Source organism: Tripterygium wilfordii, chromosome 10 (assembly GCF_013401445.1).
Source record: "Tripterygium wilfordii isolate XIE 37 chromosome 10, ASM1340144v1, whole genome shotgun sequence".
NCBI lineage: Eukaryota > Viridiplantae > Streptophyta > Magnoliopsida > Celastrales > Celastraceae > Tripterygium > Tripterygium wilfordii.
The window spans coordinates 10,145,102-10,164,860 of record NC_052241.1 but is presented as its reverse complement, the minus strand read 5'-3'; the positions used below and the strand labels follow the sequence as shown (position 1 = coordinate 10,164,860).

General features: G+C 36.9%; 1 protein-coding gene and 1 pseudogene across 2 annotated transcripts; one reads left to right on the top strand and one right to left on the bottom strand.

Moving 5' to 3' along the window:
• Positions 1–2,198: 2,198 nt before the first annotated feature.
• Positions 2,199–4,463, bottom strand: LOC120007172 (annotated as a pseudogene).
• A 2,552-nt stretch (positions 4,464–7,015) lies between these two features.
• LOC120007581 (pre-mRNA-processing factor 39-like) lies at positions 7,016–18,199 on the top strand. 2 transcript variants are annotated; one of them, XM_038857905.1, is made up of 14 exons: positions 7,016–7,205; positions 7,642–8,044; positions 8,982–9,088; positions 10,850–11,079; positions 11,235–11,402; positions 12,376–12,739; positions 13,208–13,351; positions 14,104–14,256; positions 14,346–14,462; positions 15,715–15,795; positions 15,962–16,111; positions 16,965–17,267; positions 17,517–17,630; positions 17,811–18,095. In XM_038857905.1, the coding sequence occupies exons 2-14, from the start codon at positions 7,654–7,656 to the stop codon at positions 17,922–17,924; spliced, it is 2,436 nt and encodes an 811-aa protein (XP_038713833.1). In that variant the 5' UTR covers positions 7,016–7,205; positions 7,642–7,653; the 3' UTR covers positions 17,925–18,095. The 2 variants fall into 2 exon arrangements, with proteins under 2 accessions (XP_038713833.1, XP_038713832.1); XM_038857904.1 differs by having other exon boundaries at positions 7,017–7,205; positions 7,621–8,044; positions 17,811–18,199.
• Positions 18,200–19,759: the final 1,560 nt, after the last annotated feature.

Here is a 19,759-nt window from a genome sequence, read left to right as displayed (position 1 = left end):
TTATTATTTTTTTTAATTTGTAACAGAAGAAGAACTCAGCTGTCACTTAGTAGTGGTGTAAACGGTCTGTTTTTTGATAAAAATTTAACTGATCAATCGATCGATTATCGATGGTTATTTCGATTATTCAATGAGTTAGCCGTTTCATTAGTTAACCAATTGTTCGATTTTTTGAAAATAACCAATTGTTTGGTCGGTTAGTTTTTCAAATAATTTCTTATAGCCCTACCACTAATATGTTTACATGTCATTCGAATAGTTGAGTGAGCATAAATCTCGGCTCGTCAGAACATCTCGCACCACGCTAACAACATATAAGATTGAACCAAAATTCATGTGATCAGTAAAGGTCCGAAAGTGAGACAAGTCCACGGAACTAACATTTCACAAGTAAATATGGAGCAACAAAGTGTGCATATTGAGCATATTGTAATTGAAGATATGCTTGCTGATCCTTTTCACATAGAGACTATCAATCAAGGTGTTACAGAATCATGTAGCACTTATAGGGTTGACTACTTCCCTTGTTACTACTCTTGATTGAAGTCATATAATATCTAACTTGTGAATACACATCAGTCTAGTGGTTTAATGTATTGAAGTCTAGTTTTTATCTCTGTGTTTATGCCGATTAACCACTATGGTGCGTGATAGTTGAGTTCGGGTCAAACCGCATGGACTCATGAGATCTTGAGTTCGATTCTCACTTGGAGCAATACCGTTTGTAACCACGCGTTGAGTTTTGACCTAATTCACTATGTTGTAAGGTGAGAAATTTTTGTGCGTCACAAACCTAACGACTCGAATTTAGACTCATATTGGATATCTAAACACCAATTATGGTTAGTAATGATAAACATTGAAGAATGCTATTCATTGCGGCCACATTTCAGTTAGATCCAATATAAATATAGTTCAGTGGATCTTGTCCAATCCCCATGCACTCCAAGTGGGACACTGTTGTGTTTCTAACACCTAAACTGGGCTAGCATAGTTGATAAATAAGATTAAACTCTGGATTAGTGAATAATTAAGCATTATAAAGGCCGTGTTTATAAAGGAAAGTACATTAAGAGTGGTAATGACTAAATAGTAACAATATAGGCTTAATTTCTAAGCCATGCAGCTTCGTCAATAAGCGAGCATGGACTCTTTTTTTTTCCTAATTTGGCCTGGATTGGGTTTTTGGCTCAAATAAGGATAAGTATAGATATAGACACACACACACACACACACACACACCCCCCTAATGAAAGCACTCACTATCCTACTTCAGCAATTTGTGTGCGTGTGATTGAATCCTAATTCTTGCCTTTTGTTTATCAATCAAGGAATTGCAGGTTGGTTTTTTTCCCCTATGCATGAAATTCTTCTTCTTTTAAGTTCAAATATGATGATTATGTGCCTTGATTTGTAAACTTTTGCACTAAATTCTTAGGGTTTAAAGAGTTTTTGGATATTCTAGGTAAAGATTATCTGTTGTGGTCTATCAGATTGTGATCAGGTTCTTCTTTTGAGGAATCTAACCCTAATTATCAGTGATTATTAGTGTAACTTATCATCTCTTATAATATTCAAAGGGAAATAGATTTTAAAACAATCTCTGAAAATTTGTACGTAAAAGTAAATGACTTTAAACCCTAAATATGAGGAGAGACATCATCAGACTATTACTAGTGTGACTTCTCATCTCTAATTGATTCTTTCATGTGTTCTTAGCATAAAATAATGAACCTTTGTTTATGACATGTTATGCTTAATCTTGATTTTCTAATTATCTCAGCAATATGACAAGAAGGAATACTTGCTTTCTACCTTGTCTATCTGATTGAGGAGAAGCATATATGGATTCTAAGGTTGGACTTCAATGGAGCTACGACAACTTTTTTGATGGGATCGACAGCGGAATCGAAGGACAAAATCACCATGCGGACGACTTTGAAGGAATTGGATGGGACTGTCCTCCGATGGACGAAGCTTACTTCAAGTCCAAATCTAACTTCAGCTGGATTCTGGATGGCAAATTGTTTGAGGAGATCAATAATTGTGCAACTGAGGATTCAAAAGCAACCAAAGTAGACAACCAAAATAAGGGAATTCAGTGTAGGAAAGGGAAACCAAAAAGCCTCATTGTGCCTAGGTGTGCACCTGTGGATTCAAAAGGAATTCCTAGGTGTGCACCTGTGGAATCAAAAGCAACCAAATCAAACAACAAAGGTAAGGGAAGTCAGTGCAGGAAAGGGAAACCACAAAGCCTCATTGAGTTGAAAATGGAGTACACCAAAAGGAAACTCCAACAAGATTATGAACAATCTAAAAAGGTGAGAAAAGTTCAAGTGATTGGTGTAGCTGATTTGCCAAAGCCAGAAGAGCCAAAACCTCGCGACAAGTCAGTTCGGTGTTCTCCCAAAAGGATATGCAAGTCTTCAACCGTGAAACAACGGTTATCCCAAAAGCTTAAGAGAATGGGAAAGAAAGTATGCTAGCAGTGAAGATAGTATTGAAGATTGTAGTGTAGATAATAGTGAAGATAGTAGTGTAATCTATGATGTATTGGATGTTGGTCAGCACAAAGAACTGAAGAAGTAAGTAGTATTGAAATCAACAGAATTGTATCCATGTACATTGATTGATTCAACTTAAGATATATATAAAAGTCAGAGTTGCTGGACTTACAGATGAATGTCAAGATGATGCAGATAAGGGGGGAATTTGTTGAGGAAAGTGAATGCTTGGCTGCAATTGGGTTTGGGTTCGTTTAAATTGATTTATCAGTTGATCATGTAATTTATGTTATGTTGAGTTAAAGGTTACATGGGTAGTTTACTGGGAGCATTATTTGCATTGAAATTTTAGTTAGTACAGTTAGGCTCCTGTCATTTTTTCTGGAGCAGCAACTACTAATTAACTTTCTCCTGGCCATCCACAATATAACTAGAGAGCCAGTCAGCAGAAACTACATTAATAGTGAAAGGGTTGCGATGTTAAGATCTACTGATTCCCATTCAGAACTATAAGCTTTCCAAGAATCTCATATGCAAAATAATCATCAAACAAACACAAGTTTGCCATCCCATTCTAATAGTGCACCAAAAGAATTTGTAAAGATCTTCCAACAAATAATAAGTCTTACTGAAGAAGCATGTGCTTTCAATACAGCACGTCCATACAGTAAAAAGCGGAACCATGAAGCAATGGAAGCAAACATGATGACAAATTAGATATAAATAAATACCTCATTCTACAGTTCAATAACTTCCCGGGTGTAATTGTTTTCTTGGACTGCCTTCAGAAAACATGCTTGCAAGTTAAGGAGATCACAGTCTTCACGGAGTTCACATATGTATGTGAGCTAATAACATTGTATCTCAGATTTAGCCTTAAGGAATAACTAAAACACACAATAAAAGAAGAGGATATCATGTCAATATGAGCTGAAAACATGTCAGTCTCACAGAAGTCCTTGATGAAGTCACTGGACATGACCTCTGGGTACAGAAGAAGAACCGGCCAGTGAAGAATTTTATCTTTGTCCAGTAATGGCTTCCTTAGTCCAGTAAGTTCTCAGAACATTGCCATCCCCATTTTCAAGCCCCTGTCTTCAATTGCAGAGTGAAGGTTCTGTAAAGTTTCAACACCCAAATGTTCATCAATCTTCTGGGTCATGGTAAATAAAAAAAAATCATATTTTTAATGGCTTCCGATTATCAAACCTTAGCTTCTGCAACGGCCCTGTTAACTTCAGCCTCGCGTTGTTCCTCTTCAAGCTTTCTCAAATCAATTTGCTTTAATAGCTTCTTCAGCTCAAAATTATTTGGGTCATGCTCAAGCTCCTTCTCGCAATATGATTTTGCTTCCGTTAACAAATTCAAGGCCAAAACTGCTTTAGTAGCTCTGTACAGTGCCTAAATAATCCACAAAGGGACAACACTTTCAAATATTGAACAAACAAACAAGAAATTAAGAATGAAAATGCATCACAACCTTGACGTTAGTCGGGCAAAGCTTAATAGCCTCATCGGCATCGGTGAGAGCACGCCTGTAATTCCCCAGCAGCAGATTCACATGAGCTCTGTTCGCATAAAGTAGCGAATTTTCGGCTTCAGAGAGAACTTTCTGATTAATTGCTATGGTGTAACAATAGATAGCATCCGAATAATGCTTCTTACCCATCTTGACATACTCGTTTCCCTTCTCCTGCAAAGCAAAAAACCGTAAAGAACGCTAAGACCCAGAACATAAACTTCTGCACAGCACATGTTCGAAGAAATTCCTCCGAAAAGAAGAGGCCTTGAGTTCGAGAGCTATAGACTCTTTAATCGCGGCAATAGCTTCAAGGTCCGCAATCTCGCTTTCGGTTTTGGGTTCCGACCCCGGTTCCATCAATAGCGCCATTAGTGGCGGAGAGAGCGGGAGGGAGACGACTGAGAGGACGTTAATTTAGAAATCCTGTAGAAGAAACTAGACATCCAAATAACACAATTGGGTCGGATATATCCATAAACACACAAATCACCAATTGGGTCGGATATATCCATAGACATCCAACTCACCATAATGGTAGGGGCCTCCAATTTTAACTCTAATTTCTCTCCCAAAACCTATGTTAAATCATGTTTTAATATGTGTTATTGAGTATTTTGATGTTTTAAATATTATAATATATTTTAAAAGAATTCTAAATTATAAATCTCAAACCCTAAACATTAAAATCTAACCCATAAATTCTAAACCTTAAATAATAATTTCTAACTCCTAAACTCTAATATCTCATTTAAAAAAGAATAATCATAATTTAATATTTTTAGGATATTCGTAGCTAAAAATTATAGTAAGAATCGGAGCCCCTCATCACACAATTGGGTCGGATATATCCATAGACACCCAAATCTTAATTTTATCCGAAAGCTCAAAAATGGTGGAAAATAATATATTCAATTAATGCAACTATGAAAGAAAGCCAATCACATTGGACACTACAGCATATCTCTATCTCCACGTCTCTACATCTATCTATACATATATATAAAGCTGAAAAAAACTGAATCCTACTTACATATCATCCATGAATTTGGCAGCAACCATGACACATGTGATGAGCAAGCGATGGACATTGAAAGAGTTGATGGGGAGGGAGGGTTGACTCTGAGCAAACCTATCAAGGTAAACATAGGCAACAATGAAGCAAGAAGGGCTGCAATTTGCATACTTGAAGATCCTGTCAAGGTAGCTCTGGATTGATATAGAAGAGGCCTAGTTAGGCCATGGAAGACAGAGATTTTCTGGGTCTGGAATTGAGGGTTGAGATCGTTCGATTTGGCAAGTCTTTGGAGCAGAGATGAGAGGAATGTGATCAATTTGGACATCACATTTGGGCTCTCTAGCCTTGGATTGGACGTGGGCTCTACAACAATTGCTTAATAATTCTGGAGTCTATATTTTTACATCGAACGGTCAAACTAGTTGTATTACATGTCTCGCCTTTATCCAACAGTGAAAAAAAATAATGTCACGTCGTTTTCTTTCTTCACGGGGTTTTTTTTTTTACTTTAAAAGAGATGACTTGACATCATATGAGCCATCATATATTTTAAAATTTAAGGAGAATTGTACAGCCTCTAAATCCCTTTAGGTTAAGTGGGGGAGGAGGGACCTTTTGTCATATTAAATTTGTACAAAGCAAGTCTAAAACACAAAATATCTTATGTGCATATATACAAATACGACACCCATGTATTCACCGCTTAGGTTTAAATTTTGTTTGCGAATTCCCAATCAGCTTCTTCGCAAAATGATTCCAAGTTAATGAACAAGTTGTCAAGTTTGTATATTGTAGTGGCAAAAAATCATATGGGCTACTAATCTTGAAATATGGGTCCAAAAATAATTTTTGTATGTCTCACAGGCCCACGACCCATATGGCGTCAAGCCCACGATCTAACTGGAAATAGCAAACATCATCCTGTATGTCATTTCTGATTCCCGCAATGGGACATCACATTAGACATCACACCTTTTACAAACTAACAGCAAGGTATCTCCGTCTGATACAATCCAACTGCCACCTGACAACTACCAGTGTTGCGCTAATTAGCAACCCACTTGCCGCCAAGCGCTAGGCACCAACTTGACTTATGCTATGTCATCACTTACAAACCGGATTGTAATATGAATGGTACGTCATTAGCCCTGCTTGGGAGGTAAAACATTGTCAGGTAGATTACTTTCGCATATGATGTCAGATAAAGCTTGCTTGTACGTTTCACATGACAACTCTACATTCCACTCTCTACATGACACATGGCCTATCTACATGCCTTTTAAGTATCTAATCAGACAACACCCATCCTTTTGTCCTGACATACCATTTTGTATGTAACTTTTGTTAGATACTTTATCCAAATATTCGTTCAAAAGGACACAAGTTACTAGGCACCATTTCCAAGATAGATATACCATCTGTAAATAATCCTCCCCCATCTTTGTGCTCATTACAAACCTACATACTAAGCCTACCTCCGACCATTTTGACTACTAGACACTCAACCCAAACACCATCTCCTGTCGGTTTCCTTCCACAGTCTACTTCTTCATTTTGGTCACTAACTTAACCGTCAGAATCTCTACGACCAGCACCCCCTAATCCGATCCTGGAGTTTCTCACAGCTCTGTTCTTTGTGAAGTGTTACAGGGAATCAAGGTTGCAGACGACTCCCATGTCATCAGTATTTGACTATTCAACCATTGTGGATTTTAACTCTACGTGTGTATATATATATATATATATATATATATATATATATATATATTAACTTGTGGAGTGTAAATAGTCCCACTCGTCGATAATACCGATTCATGCCCTGCTGGCTCGGTTCCGAAGCGCCGACAAATAATAAATATATAGAGGCAGTCGCCTAATTAAACGGTTGGGATCAAATCTGTCACAGACATTTAAACCGCTCTGATTCAACAAAACTAAACCCCAAACGAAAAGAGCCGCCAACACCCGAACTTCCGTTTTTAAGATTCGTAAGCCCGAACATGGCTCGACATAATTCATAACCTCTATCTTCCAGGCTCTCACAAACCTCGGCGCGACTGCCTTTCGATTTTACTCCAAAAGCGACTCCATAGAAGAAGAAAAGAAGCGGAATCTTGAAGTTTCATACTCAGACTGTGACGACGCCTTCAAAATACTGGATTAGGTAAGCTCACTGCCATTGCTCTCACACAACAATTAGTTTTGCGTTCAATTAGGGGTAGGTAATGAAACCCTAGAGTTATGGTTCGAGTTATACTGTTTGCGACGAAAGCCTATAATTATGTTTTGTTGTTGGTGCTTTGAGCGGATTGTACGAGGTTGCGAAGTTCATCGTATGACATCTCGATCTGATGCTAATTTAGTGTCGGTTGTTGCGATGAGAGTATTTTAGAGCTTAGTTAATGTAGATTTTTGTTTATTTTCAGTATCCTCTTCGTGTTGTTACGATGCTTTGATTAGTTAACGCAGTGCGTCAAAGAATGATCAGGATCATTGTGATTTTGAAGAACTGACTGTTCAGCAGAGACTGTTTTGATTTGCTCTGAAATTATATAATTTTGTTGTTTCTATCATTACAGTGTATATTTTCGAGGTAATAGGTTTTGCTAAGTATGGGAGACAGTGAAACTGTAGTTGCTGAGGCATCTACTGTGACTGGGTATTCATCTTCGGCATTCACTTCCACTGGCTATACTGATGCCAATTCAAATGCTACTCCTGAAGCTCCAGCTTATGCAGGCTATGCAGTGCCTGCTGGAAATTCGTATAATATAGATGCTAATTCTGTTGGGCAAGAGGCTCATGCACCTATGGGATATGAGTCTAAGCAAGGTGTCGGAACAGATGGTGCTGCTGATTATGAACATGGGCCCACTGAGGCAACTCAACCTGCTGTCTACAATTATTCTGTAAATGGAACTATTGATACTGAAGCGGGAAAAGGCACGTCAGCTGAGAATGGAAATCCGGTTGATGCTGAGCAACAGTTTGTGGATGGTTCTGGTATGTTTCTATGGATGAAATTGGAGATGTGCATATTTCCTGTGAATTGGAAATGCTTTCCTCTTTGAGTACCATTTGCATAATTTTCATTTTTTTTCCTAATTTTCATCTGCTTCTTCTTTGGGTGTCGAGTATGGCTACATAAATTTGTATTGTTGATGCTATTTAATTGATTTGATGAATTTATGAATACAAAAAGTTCTGATGTTCAATTGATATTTGATAATTCTAAAATTTAAGAAGTTTTTGAGATTTTGCAATAGAATTTTTTTTTACCTTTAATTGGAGTTTAGGAATGTAATTGGACTGTTTTCTAGATGTGGCTGTGGAAGCAGTGTTGTACATCTTTGCTCCCTTGCCGTCGAACTGCTATAAAATTATATGCTGTATTCGCATTTAAGCAAAACTGATATATAATTTGGTGGTGAAATGTGATGCTTCATGTATATTGGAAATCCTTTCTCTAGTAAATGAGTTATTGTACGGTGGCTAGCAGTTCTGATGACTTCTATGATACTTGGGTGCAGTATTGATGAGGTTTTGGATAAATCTATAATTGCTGCAATATCGAGTGCCTTAATCCTCACTCAATGTGTTCAGAGCGCAATTCATTCATTAACTGAATGTGAAACACCATTCTTTTTTTTAAATGTATCATGTATGCCATCAACACTAGATTGTTGGCACTTTCAGAGCCTGTCTACAGGCCACGACCATCAATGTAGTCTTTGCTTTGCTTTAGTTTTTGCTCTAGAGAAAAAAATTTACACGCCAATTGCTAGGTTTAGATATTGATTGGGTATATGTAATGAGTTCATTTGTCATTTTGCTGTTACTTGTGTTTATTTATTTTCCTTCATGTTTTCTGTCCTACCCTTGGGTTTTGTTGAGCGGCTTTCAGGTGCTCTGTGTTCATGCTTTGCTTTTTTCTTTTTAGTTCCAGCTATGTCCACAGAAGAAGAACAATTATGGAGCATTGTGAGGGCTAATTCCTTGGATTTTAATGCTTGGACATCCTTGATTGAGGAGACAGAGAAAGTGGAGGTATATATTTTTAGATTGTGAGGAACTGATAGTGACTAGTTTATGTTTAATGTAGGAAGCTGTTATATTTGTATTGAAAAACACTTGTAAAGAGCAATATTATGCCCTTTTGGTGGAAACAGGTTTACCTTCTGCACTATGTTGTAATGTTATGAGAGATGTTTTGGATTGTTAACTTTGTGCCTGTATATGATTTGTCTAGTTTGGCCATGGCCAAGCATCTTAGGGTCTTACTAGGAATCTTTGCTGTTGTTTTTGAAAATTTTAGCTTGTAGCATTTCCGACTGTCAAAGAACCCAAGTTAGTGAAATAAGGCAAAGGATATTACCCTATATACAGATAACATTATTAGATGAGGAGTCCTGTGTGTGTATATTTATATATCCAGGGTGAGTTTGAAAAGGGAACTTAAATCTGTCGTGATTTAAAACCGTCAATGAAGCAGGTAGGACAGTTGTTTAACCAAGTTTTTTGGTGCCATATTTGTGTGAGTAGAGAAAAAGGATCTTGTATCTAAGAGAGCATCTTTTCCCAACAGACAAAAACCAATATATTAATCTAAAGAGGGGCGGAGCCTCTGTCCCTCGAATGGAGTATACATAAATAAAGAACGGATCAAAAAACAACTGTGGACCATGGAGGTCAGGAGGTGAAACTTACATCCCCAGAGAATTTGTCAACATTTCCCCTGTGTTTTTTTATGATACCCTCATTTTGTAGAGTTTTGAACAACATCTTTTTAAGCTTAGGCCCACCATTCTATATTAGCTGGCACATCTTTAATTCCTTTCACACTAAAGAGTCTGGACAAGCTGTTTTCCAGCCTTTCTTCCGGACTTCTCCTTCCACAGCTTGCATTTCAACACCCTAGAGAGCTCTAAAGACAACAGCTAGGAATGGTATGCAGATTGAGAGCTTTCTTGCTACTGGGCAGTGTCCTTACAAATGATTTATATTGTTCTCGACATAATTGATATGTAGCACAGACTGTGACACTTGACACTAGCAACACCTCTTTCGTATATTATGTTAAAAACTTAAAATGACCTCTCACAGAACAGTCAGGTAAAGAAAGCACGTTTAAAGGCGTAGTATATATCCACTCTACTACCATAGGGAACTCTTCCTCAGTTTTTAGACTCATTGCATCACACGTGCCTCTTGTTCTCCACTCTTCAAACCTGCCCAGACCATGGACTACGAACTTTGTATACTGGCGTTGTGTTATCTATTGTATAACACTTTGGATCACTCCTGAAAATAAGATTCTGATATTTGGATCAAGGAAACGAAAGTAGGATTTAAAAACATAGCACCACTGTCCTTAATCATACATGGTCTGCTGAAGCTAGCATTAGGAGTGTGGCCACTCCAGATTAGAGCCTCTTCACTACACCAGTGATCTAACAAGTATTGGACTCTACTTCCACCACCTGTCTATATGATGTGCTTCAGAAAAAAACATTCCAGTTCCTGGGAATTCCCTTTCATTACCCAACCATTTGTTGGCTATTATAGTTGACAGCTTACCAATTGCTCTAGCTGTAACCATATGTTGGCTGCTATAGTTTAATGTTATAGTGTTTTTTTTATGATTGCACTTATTGTAGTTCTGCTAATTGTAATTGTTTCCTGCATTTTCAGTTCTGAAGTTTGTGTGCTTGCTTGATTTCAAAGTTTCTTGACCATTTCCATGTCATTGCATTGAATCTCGGGGATTTTTATTTTGTGATAATTTTTTCATCCTCACAATATGTGCAGGACAACATAGTGAAAATTCGGAAGGTTTATGATGAATTTTTGGCCGAATTTCCTCTATGTTATGGTTACTGGAAGAAGTATGCTGATCATGAGGCACGGATTGGATCTATGGACAAAGTTGTTGAGGTTTATGAGCGAGCAGTTCTTGGAGTGACTTATTCAGTCGACATTTGGTTGCATTACTGCATATTTGCCATAAATACATATGGAGATCCAGACACAATCAGAAGGTAAGGGAAGTTCAATTGTCTCCGGTTGTTGTTAGCTTGCATGGGGAATCATAGTCGGATGACTTTCCCAGTCACAAGGATCTTGTAATTTTCTTGCTTTATTCTCGTGTCATAACAATGTTGTTTTTTTTTCCCCTGGTTTTGTCTGTATTCAGGCTTTTTGAACGAGGATTAGCTTATGTGGGAACAGATTACCTCTCATACCCCCTGTGGGATAAATACATTGAGTATGAATATGTGCGAGAGGAGTGGAGCCGCATTGCAGCAATTTACACGCGGATACTAGAGAATCCTAATCAACAGCTTGATCGGTATTTCACCAGGTGAATTTTTATTTTATTTTATTTATTGATATCATATGTCTAGATGTGCACTCAGCTTCTTATACCGTGTTTTGCTAAATAATATCATGAAGATGGAAGGATGTTTTTTCAACAGTTTGGGGATTCTTTCTTGTAACTTGTTACTGCTTCATTGGCTTGCATATGCATGTGAGAGAAAGATGCCACTTCATTTCATTCAGTTATGAAAAATGAATGATTGATAGAGAGCAATCAGCTCGAGTTAAAAGGTCTTTATGTAAATATGTACTAAGTTAAGATTTTTAAGAAATAGTTTTTATTGTCACTTAGTTTTTGTGCTTCGAAGAATCCATTCATGCCATTGTGTTAGAATTATGATTATGGCTTCTACATTTATCACAACATTTAGGAATAGATTCATGTATGTTCTTTGGAATTATGATTGAGATTGCTATAATTGATTGTTAGGCAATCACTGATATGGCAGACTTAAAAACTTATGCTGAAAGTTTATCTTGAATTAGACTCATGTATTTTGTTCTACAACATCAGTCTTGCTCTTGCATTTGAATTAAACTCACTTGTTAAGGACCAGCTTTGCAACAGTCATCTTGATTTTGCGAACTTTGGTACTGAACTGCATTCAAGAAACTTTTGTTGTAAACTTATGCTGTGTGACTGTTTGCTCTCAGCTCTCTGAGGCAGCATGTCTTGGTTAATCGCCTTTCTAATTGGTGTGATTTTATTTCACTTTTGTATTACTTGGAAGTGTCTCATAGTCCTTACCTACGAGTCACTGCATGCCTATACTGCCACCACGTTTATTCTTGGTGTTATTTCTGTCTCACTGTCTTTGTTTTATTCATGTGTATTGGTTTTGTATAATTATAATATTGTGGTAATACATTGTCAGGTATCGATTCTCTGTATATGTTACCTCTTGTTATTTTTGTGCAGTTTTATGCTTTTATGATGTGTCACTTTTTTCCTGCAGTTTCAAGGAGTTTGCTGCTAGTTATCCATTGTCAGAATTAAGGACCTATGAGGAAGCTGCTGCTGTAGCAGATGCACCTTCAGAGACTGGTGGCCATTTAAATGAAGGAGATATGCACCCTGATACTGCAGAGCCGACTTCTAAACCTGTAAGTGCTGGGTTAACAGAAGCAGAAGAGTTGGATAAGTATATTGCCATTAGAGAAGAGATGTATGAGAAAGCTAAAGAGTTCGACTCTAAGATCATTGGTTTTGAAGCAGCTATTAGAAGGCCTTACTTCCATGTGCGGCCCCTCAACGTTGCAGAGCTTGAAAATTGGCATAACTATTTGGATTTTATAGAAAGAGAAGGTGACCTCAACAAGGTACTTGAGTTTGCTCTTGATATTTGACAAATTTTACGGTTCCCATTCTTCTTGTACATTGACTCACTGCATCATATGCTTTATTGGCTAATCCGTTGGATGAAGCACCTATATTAACGGGATATTGAACTGAGACTAAAGGATGGGCCTTCGATTTGGTTAAGGCTAAGTATTTCAACCCTTGTTTGTCAGTGGACGTTCTAGGTTCGTCATGTGTTTTATAGTGATTTTTGTATTTTCTTTTTAAAAAACTTCAAATGTTATGCATGCAGGTGTCTTCTTCTGTTCCTAACCATCTGTCTGTCAGGCAAGGAGGTCCCTCTTTTCATATTTGAGGGGCCTCTGTGTTCCACTACCGGAGTATTTCTTGTGCATTTCTCCTTTGTGCTTTGTTTTAATCCTTTATTAAGCATATTGGCGTATCAAGACGTTCTTTGTAATCTGTGATGTTATGTTTTCTCAAAGCAGGTGGTCAAGTTATATGAACGATGCCTGATTACATGTGCCAACTATCCAGAGTACTGGATACGGCATGTCTTGTGCATGGAAGCCAGTGGAAGTATGGATCTCGCAAATAATGCACTGGCTCGTGCTTCCCAAGTCTTTGTCAAGGTATGGGATTATGCATTGTACTTGTTTTGGATTATTTTAAGGACCCTTGCAGTTTATTGTGCATCAAAGTGGACCATTGTACTTTATGCTCCGTCAAACCGTGAGTGGGTCATTTAGAAATGCAGAGTTACTATTTTTTCGCTGTGCATAGAAAGTGTTAAAGTTGGATACGAATTTAGAACTGAAACCATGAGGAATTATCTTTGCATGATATTTAACTCAGTTGTTTGAGTAAGGTGATATTACACTGAAGCATCATTTGGCTGGGACTTAAGGTTCTGTAAGTTAAAATATGGATTACCAACACAAGTTGTCCTCCCTGGCCTTCCTTCACCTCTGCCTCATTTTCTTCTGGCGGCGTAGCTTCGTTGTGAGAAATTGGTTATTCTTTGTGATTGTTTTTGGAATGTCTTGGTTAGCCTCTTGCTGTTTTGAAACTTGGGCAAACACTTCTCATTCTTTCATTAAATGCCAGACATGCTTGTTTGATGTTTGCAGCCTTAGTTATTGAAACATTAGACAATTACCTATTATATTTAAAGTTATGGAGAACACTCCAATAGGTAGGTTTTACGGGTGCCACACAGTGAAGAGGTGCAACAGTTGCCTACTTGCTTATCTTTTTCTGCAATTTTGTTATGGGGGAATATATGCACCTAGATCCCTAAGTTTGGTCTGATCGCATAAACACCCCTTTGTATTACCCTTTCCTTATGCATCACTTATTTTTATGTCTCTCTAAAATTCAACAGAGACAGCCTGAGATCCACATTTTTGCTGCTCGATTTAACGAGCAACATGGAGATATACCTGGTGCCCGAGCTGCATATCAACTTGTCCATACTGAAATCTCACCTGGACTTCTCGAAGCAACTATTAGGCATGCTAACATGGAGCACCGACTGGTGAGATAGTGTATCAGTGTTGCTGTCTATTCGTAATTGCAATTAACAAATTGCATTTTTTGTCATATCCAATTCTCTTCATGTTGCAGGGGAACCTTGAAGATGCCTTCTCTTTATATGAACAGGCCATTTCCATCGAAAAGGGAAAAGAACATTCACAGACATTACCTTTGTTATACGCTCAGTATTCGCGATTTGTTTACCTGGTACGTTGGGTAAATTGTATGTGTCTTGATGCCATTCATGGTTAAATTGTTATTTATTACATGCTTTTTTCCGATTCGTTTTTTTTTTCTCCATGTCTTATGGAAATGGAAAAGTTATGCAATGCGTGCACACAGACACGCATTCAGCAGGAGTAGTTGATAACAGTGTTTAGTTATTCTTCCTCTTTCACGGTTTCACCTTCGAGGAATGTGCCTATTTTGAACAAAAGGCTTTAGGGTAAATGATTCATAGGTAAATAGAAGGTTTTATCATCACCATGATCATCTAAGCCTTTATTTTGAACAATTTGGAATGGGTAGGCTACATGAATCCATCACGCGGATTTTTGTTTACCATTTATTATTTTATTCTGCTCTAAAGCTCCACTCTCAACTAATTTTATACACTCTAGAGCCTGATCACTTCCATCCATATCTTTTTCCTTTCTCTTCTCTTTTTTGCATTGTGCACTGCCGAACTAATGTGCCCCTATGTTGTACCTGTGCAGTGCATCTTAAATGGCTCTTTTGCATCTAAATGACTTGAGCAAGTTCATTTCTCGCATCTTTTATTGTTGTTATTTATGTTGTTTAATGGCAGGCCTTGGCACAATGGTAAAAAGTCACATTTATACTATAAAAAAACTCTTTGCAATTTGTTTTGTCTGTTATGTTTTATTTTTATAGATCATGTCCTTAATGACATGTTATACAAACTGGCTTTGTTATATCATGCAGTACAATGGCTAAATATCTGTGGACTAACTTCCGTTAGTTGTTGAACCTTAGAAGTATTTTGTATATTCTTGAAAATTGGGCAATTACATATGGACTAGCGCCACTAGGCTTTGAATTGACCCTTCTCATCGTAAGAGATCTAGTATTGCATTTGTTAGGAAGCTAGCACCTATGAAAAGCTTACCAAAGTATACCTCAGTTTTTAGCATTTTGAATTAAAGGGCTACTGACTACACATTCTATTAACGGTCATATTTTCTCTTGTTTTCCTTTTGAATACTGATTGTTCCATACTCATTGGTTTTCAGTACTCATGCATAAGGGGAAGTGTCATGTTTAATTAACGAAATACAACATTCTCATTCGATGTTGGATTTTAAAGCAATTAATTGGTTATTCATTCATGAATTTTAAGTTGTCGACTTTCTTTTTTCCCTTAAAAAATGTAGATTTGCCATGAAGTAGTTGTCATTTTATAACTGATTAAACTTGTCTTGTTTTTATTGGTTGGTAGGTTTCAGGTAATGCTGAGAAGGCTAGGGATATTCTTGTTAAGGCGACTGAGGATCTACAACTTTCAAAAGCCCTTTTAGAGGTCTTCTCTCTCTCTCTCTCTCTCTCACACACACACACACACACAGAGACGCACAGGCACGTGCGCACACCTGTATGCAAGATATTGGCCTCACTCCCACACCACATTTGACACTCCTACACCCATATTTTTAAGTTTTTTACAGGCTTTTTGGTTATTCATGCAGGCCTTGATACATTTTGAGTCGATCCAGCCATCATCAAAGCACATTGATTATTTAGATTCAATGGTTGATAAGTTCATATTGCCCAGCACAGATAGCTCCAATCTTGCAAGCGCTGTTGAGAAAGAAGAAATATCTAGCATCTTCATCGAGGTAATCACTTGGATAGAGAATATATTATTATTATTAAAGTACACATACATAGCTTATAACAGTTCTTAAATTTGATGGGTTGACTTAATATTTTTCTTCAGCATGTGGATTCCAAGACATCGGCATAATTTTTATTGGCTGGTTTTGATTATGCAAGTAGTGATATTGGTGCTCTTGTGCAAGAAAAAATGGAACGTTGTGGGTACTTTGGGAAGATCTGAGTGGGGGCTGATATCATCTTCATAGGATGAAATTGCACCAAGTCTAGATGGTCTTGTTGATTTTTCCCCCTTATAGGATTGTTTGCTCTTTATGATTACTTAATTGTGGAGTTTAGGGAGTTGTCTGGAACCAGTCAGAAATCCGTATACTGATGGCAATTAATCCTTTTGCAGTTTCCAATTTTCCAATGGACCCATTTTTTGCACGTTTAATAGAGCCTCATCTGCCACAATGTAGATTTTGATTACTATCATGTAATAGATTTCTTTAATTGAAGTTTGATTACGGGTCTGCCAGTATATGTAGCTGTGACAGTATGTACTGGTCGTTGTGCTTAAAATCGATTAAATGGATCTACTTTGGGCTTAAGGCTAAAGTCTTTTAACTGTAATGGAACTTATGTTTTACTCTGAGGAACTTATGTTCTGCCATATGGCATTTTATAGTTCTGCTGCTAACAAAAATATACAGCATTTGTCATTGTATTTCAAGTGTCCTATTCATGGTGGCTACTCTTGAATTGACTTTGGCACTTAAGTTGTCAATATATCATCGTCGAACTTATGCAATGCTTTCTGTTTTCAATTAAAATTGTATACCTGAAAGTCTCATGCTGCAATTATATCTGCAGTTCTTGGGTCTATATGGAGATGCACAGTCTATTAAGAGGGCTGAAGATCGGCATGCCAAGTTCTTCTTACCCCACAGAAGCACTTCAGAGTTTAGGAAACGCCACGCGGAGGATTATATGGCTTCAGAGAAAGCAAAGATGGCCAAACCTTACTCTGGTGCTCCTTCACCTGCCCAGTCTATGATGGGTGCATATCCTAGTGCACAAAATCAGTGGGCAGCTGATTATAATTTACAGACTCAAGCTTGGCCGCCAGCAACACAAGCTCAGGGACAACAATGGGCTCCTGGCTACAACCAACCGGTTAGTTGAACTCATGTGATAATAAACTTAAAGCTACACAATTGACTATGCATTTCCCCCTCCATGTTGGTAGAGATTCATTATAAGTGCTACAAGTTTTCCATCTGTTAGGGTACAATTTGCACATTAGCTTATATTTGTCTTCTAACTGAACTACCTCTTATCTTAGTTTGTGCTCGTCTTCTAACTGGATTACCTATATTTTTTTATTTTTGGTTTAAAGTGACATTTCACATTTTCTGCTGATAGGCTGCATACAGTGGATATAGTGGTTATGCAAGCAGCTACACTACCCCACAAGCACCAACATCACAGCCACAAACCGCTGCTTATGGTGCTTACCCTCCTACATATCCTGTGCAGGTACAATTTCTTTTTTCCTTTTTAAAGTTATTACCGTATTTTTGTGCATGCTCGTTTACATCGAAATACAATGGATCCTCGTTTACATCGAAATACAATGGATCGTGGAAGCAATATTATTCCATTTTGCTTTAACTCATGCTTTAATGTTTGAAGCTGATGCTTTTGTCATGGTTTCAGCCAGCCTTCCCTCAACAAAGTTATGCACAACCAACTGCTGCTGCGGCTGCTAGTGTCACTGCAGCTCAGCAACCTGCTTCAGTTCCTCAAGCGTATTACGGAAGTTACTACTGATGAGTTATTTTGTTTTAAAGTGAGTTTTAACACCCATGTAGTCTAGTTTCTCTGTTCTGTTCTTGACTGAAGTTGAGTTGTAACGCCTGGTTTTCTTCGTGCATTTAATAGCCTTTAGAATTTGATTATCTTAATAACAATGATCCGTATGATCATACCTGTCTGATATCAGCTCACCAGAAAACCTTCCGGAAACCCTAATCAGAGTGATAGAGGACACATACCACAAGGAAAGATGCAGAGAGATCCCTAATCTTATAGTAATTGCTTATATATGGATTTATTTATTTTTTTAGTTTGTTTTATGATAAACTGGCACCCCAGTGATAAACTGTTTGATGTCTAGTAGTTGTTAATTCCAACATTGAGTCTTGGCCTAAACCCTAAACGAGCTTGGAAATTGGACTTTAACTTTTAACTTCTCAAAAAGAAAAAATCCACATTTTCTGTTAGTAAATTTTTTTCCCATTTTCTAGCTTCTGTCGTGATGTGTTTGTGATTGCCATTATGTCCTAATTTGGGTTGGTCTGAAATTCCTTATTAGTCAATTTATTTCTGTTAAATCAATGTAGTAATGGTACTTTTGTGACACCTAATTTAGTATGATTGCCAGTACGCAGTCAGCCGCCCAGCAAGATTTATTCCTTCCCCTGTGCCAATTTTTGATCTCTATGATCCACTGATGGCGTGATTTTCCTCTGTCCAACTTTTCTAAAACTGTGTCGTCTCGTACATTTTTATGTACTTTTGTGTTTATTGCAAAAACAGCTGATTAGGTCAATGTGACATTTTATTTTCTTTCTCGAATATTTAGAATTTTAAAATAACAATAATAATATGTTTCTCTTATTTTCTTTCTCGAATATTTAAAATTTTAAATAATAATAATATGTTGCAAAAAATAGTGTGAACTTGTTGAGCTACTCGTGGACAACCTGTTAATGGCTCGGCTTATGTTCGACTTTTTTAATAAACGAGCCAAGTTTGAGCGTCTTTTTAAGCTCGTTTATTAACTTGAGCTTAAGCCCTACAAAGTTCTATAATTAAATAATTTTTTCAATTAATAATCAGAGCTCAGTTTTTTTTAAAGCCCTACAAATTTCATTTGAGCTTTGTTTGAACTCAACAAAACTATGACAAATCGAGCCTGAGTATCCCAAAACACGCATTGATTGGACTCATTTACACCCCTAGCTGAAAAGAATACGGTTGAAACATATTTTATGACTGATTTTTTTAAAAAAATTTTGAATTTTGGTTTCCTTATAAAGGTAAGAACTTTTTTTCTAAAAAAATTGAGAAATTTGCTTGGATGTTTTAGATAATCTCATTTGTCTTTACTTTTAGGGATTTTAGTCAAAATCTTTTGCCAAATGGAGAAAATATTAATAATGCATGATTGTAATTTATTAGTCAAATCCACAAAAAGGGTTCATTTACGTTTGTTTCATGATCCATTTTCGATTATGGTATGTGATTTTAAAAAATCATGCAATGATAAATAAGAGTAAAGAAAAAAATATTTTACAACATATATATTTATTTTTTACGAGATTTGCATATATTTATCTCATAATTGGGGATTGGTATTAATCATTTTTGAAAAAAAAATAGGGTAACCTCTTAAATTAAATTTTTTTTTTTTGCAAAGGCCGTAAAATGCAATAAATATATTCTATTAACAAAAAAAATGCAATTTAATTGATGTTTTATTATATATATATAGTATATTATTATTATTATTATTATTATTATATACAAAATGACGCAAGCCTATGATTGGGCCGTAAGTTAAAGAGGCCCACCACAGAGATCTAAACGGCTACGATTCCCTA

What these genes read in the sequence shown, in the direction of transcription:
- LOC120007581 (XM_038857904.1), top strand. Translation starts at nt 7,654, where the DNA reads ATGGGAGACAGTGAAACTGTAGTTGCTGAGGCATCTACTGTGACTGGG. An exon ending in GAGAAGGTGACCTCAACAAG is followed by an intron (nt 12,740 to 13,207) that starts GTACTTGAGTTT and finishes TTCTCAAAGCAG; the next exon opens with GTGGTCAAGTTATATGAACG. An exon ending in CTCCTGGCTACAACCAACCG is followed by an intron (nt 17,268 to 17,516) that starts GTTAGTTGAACT and finishes TTCTGCTGATAG; the next exon opens with GCTGCATACAGTGGATATAG.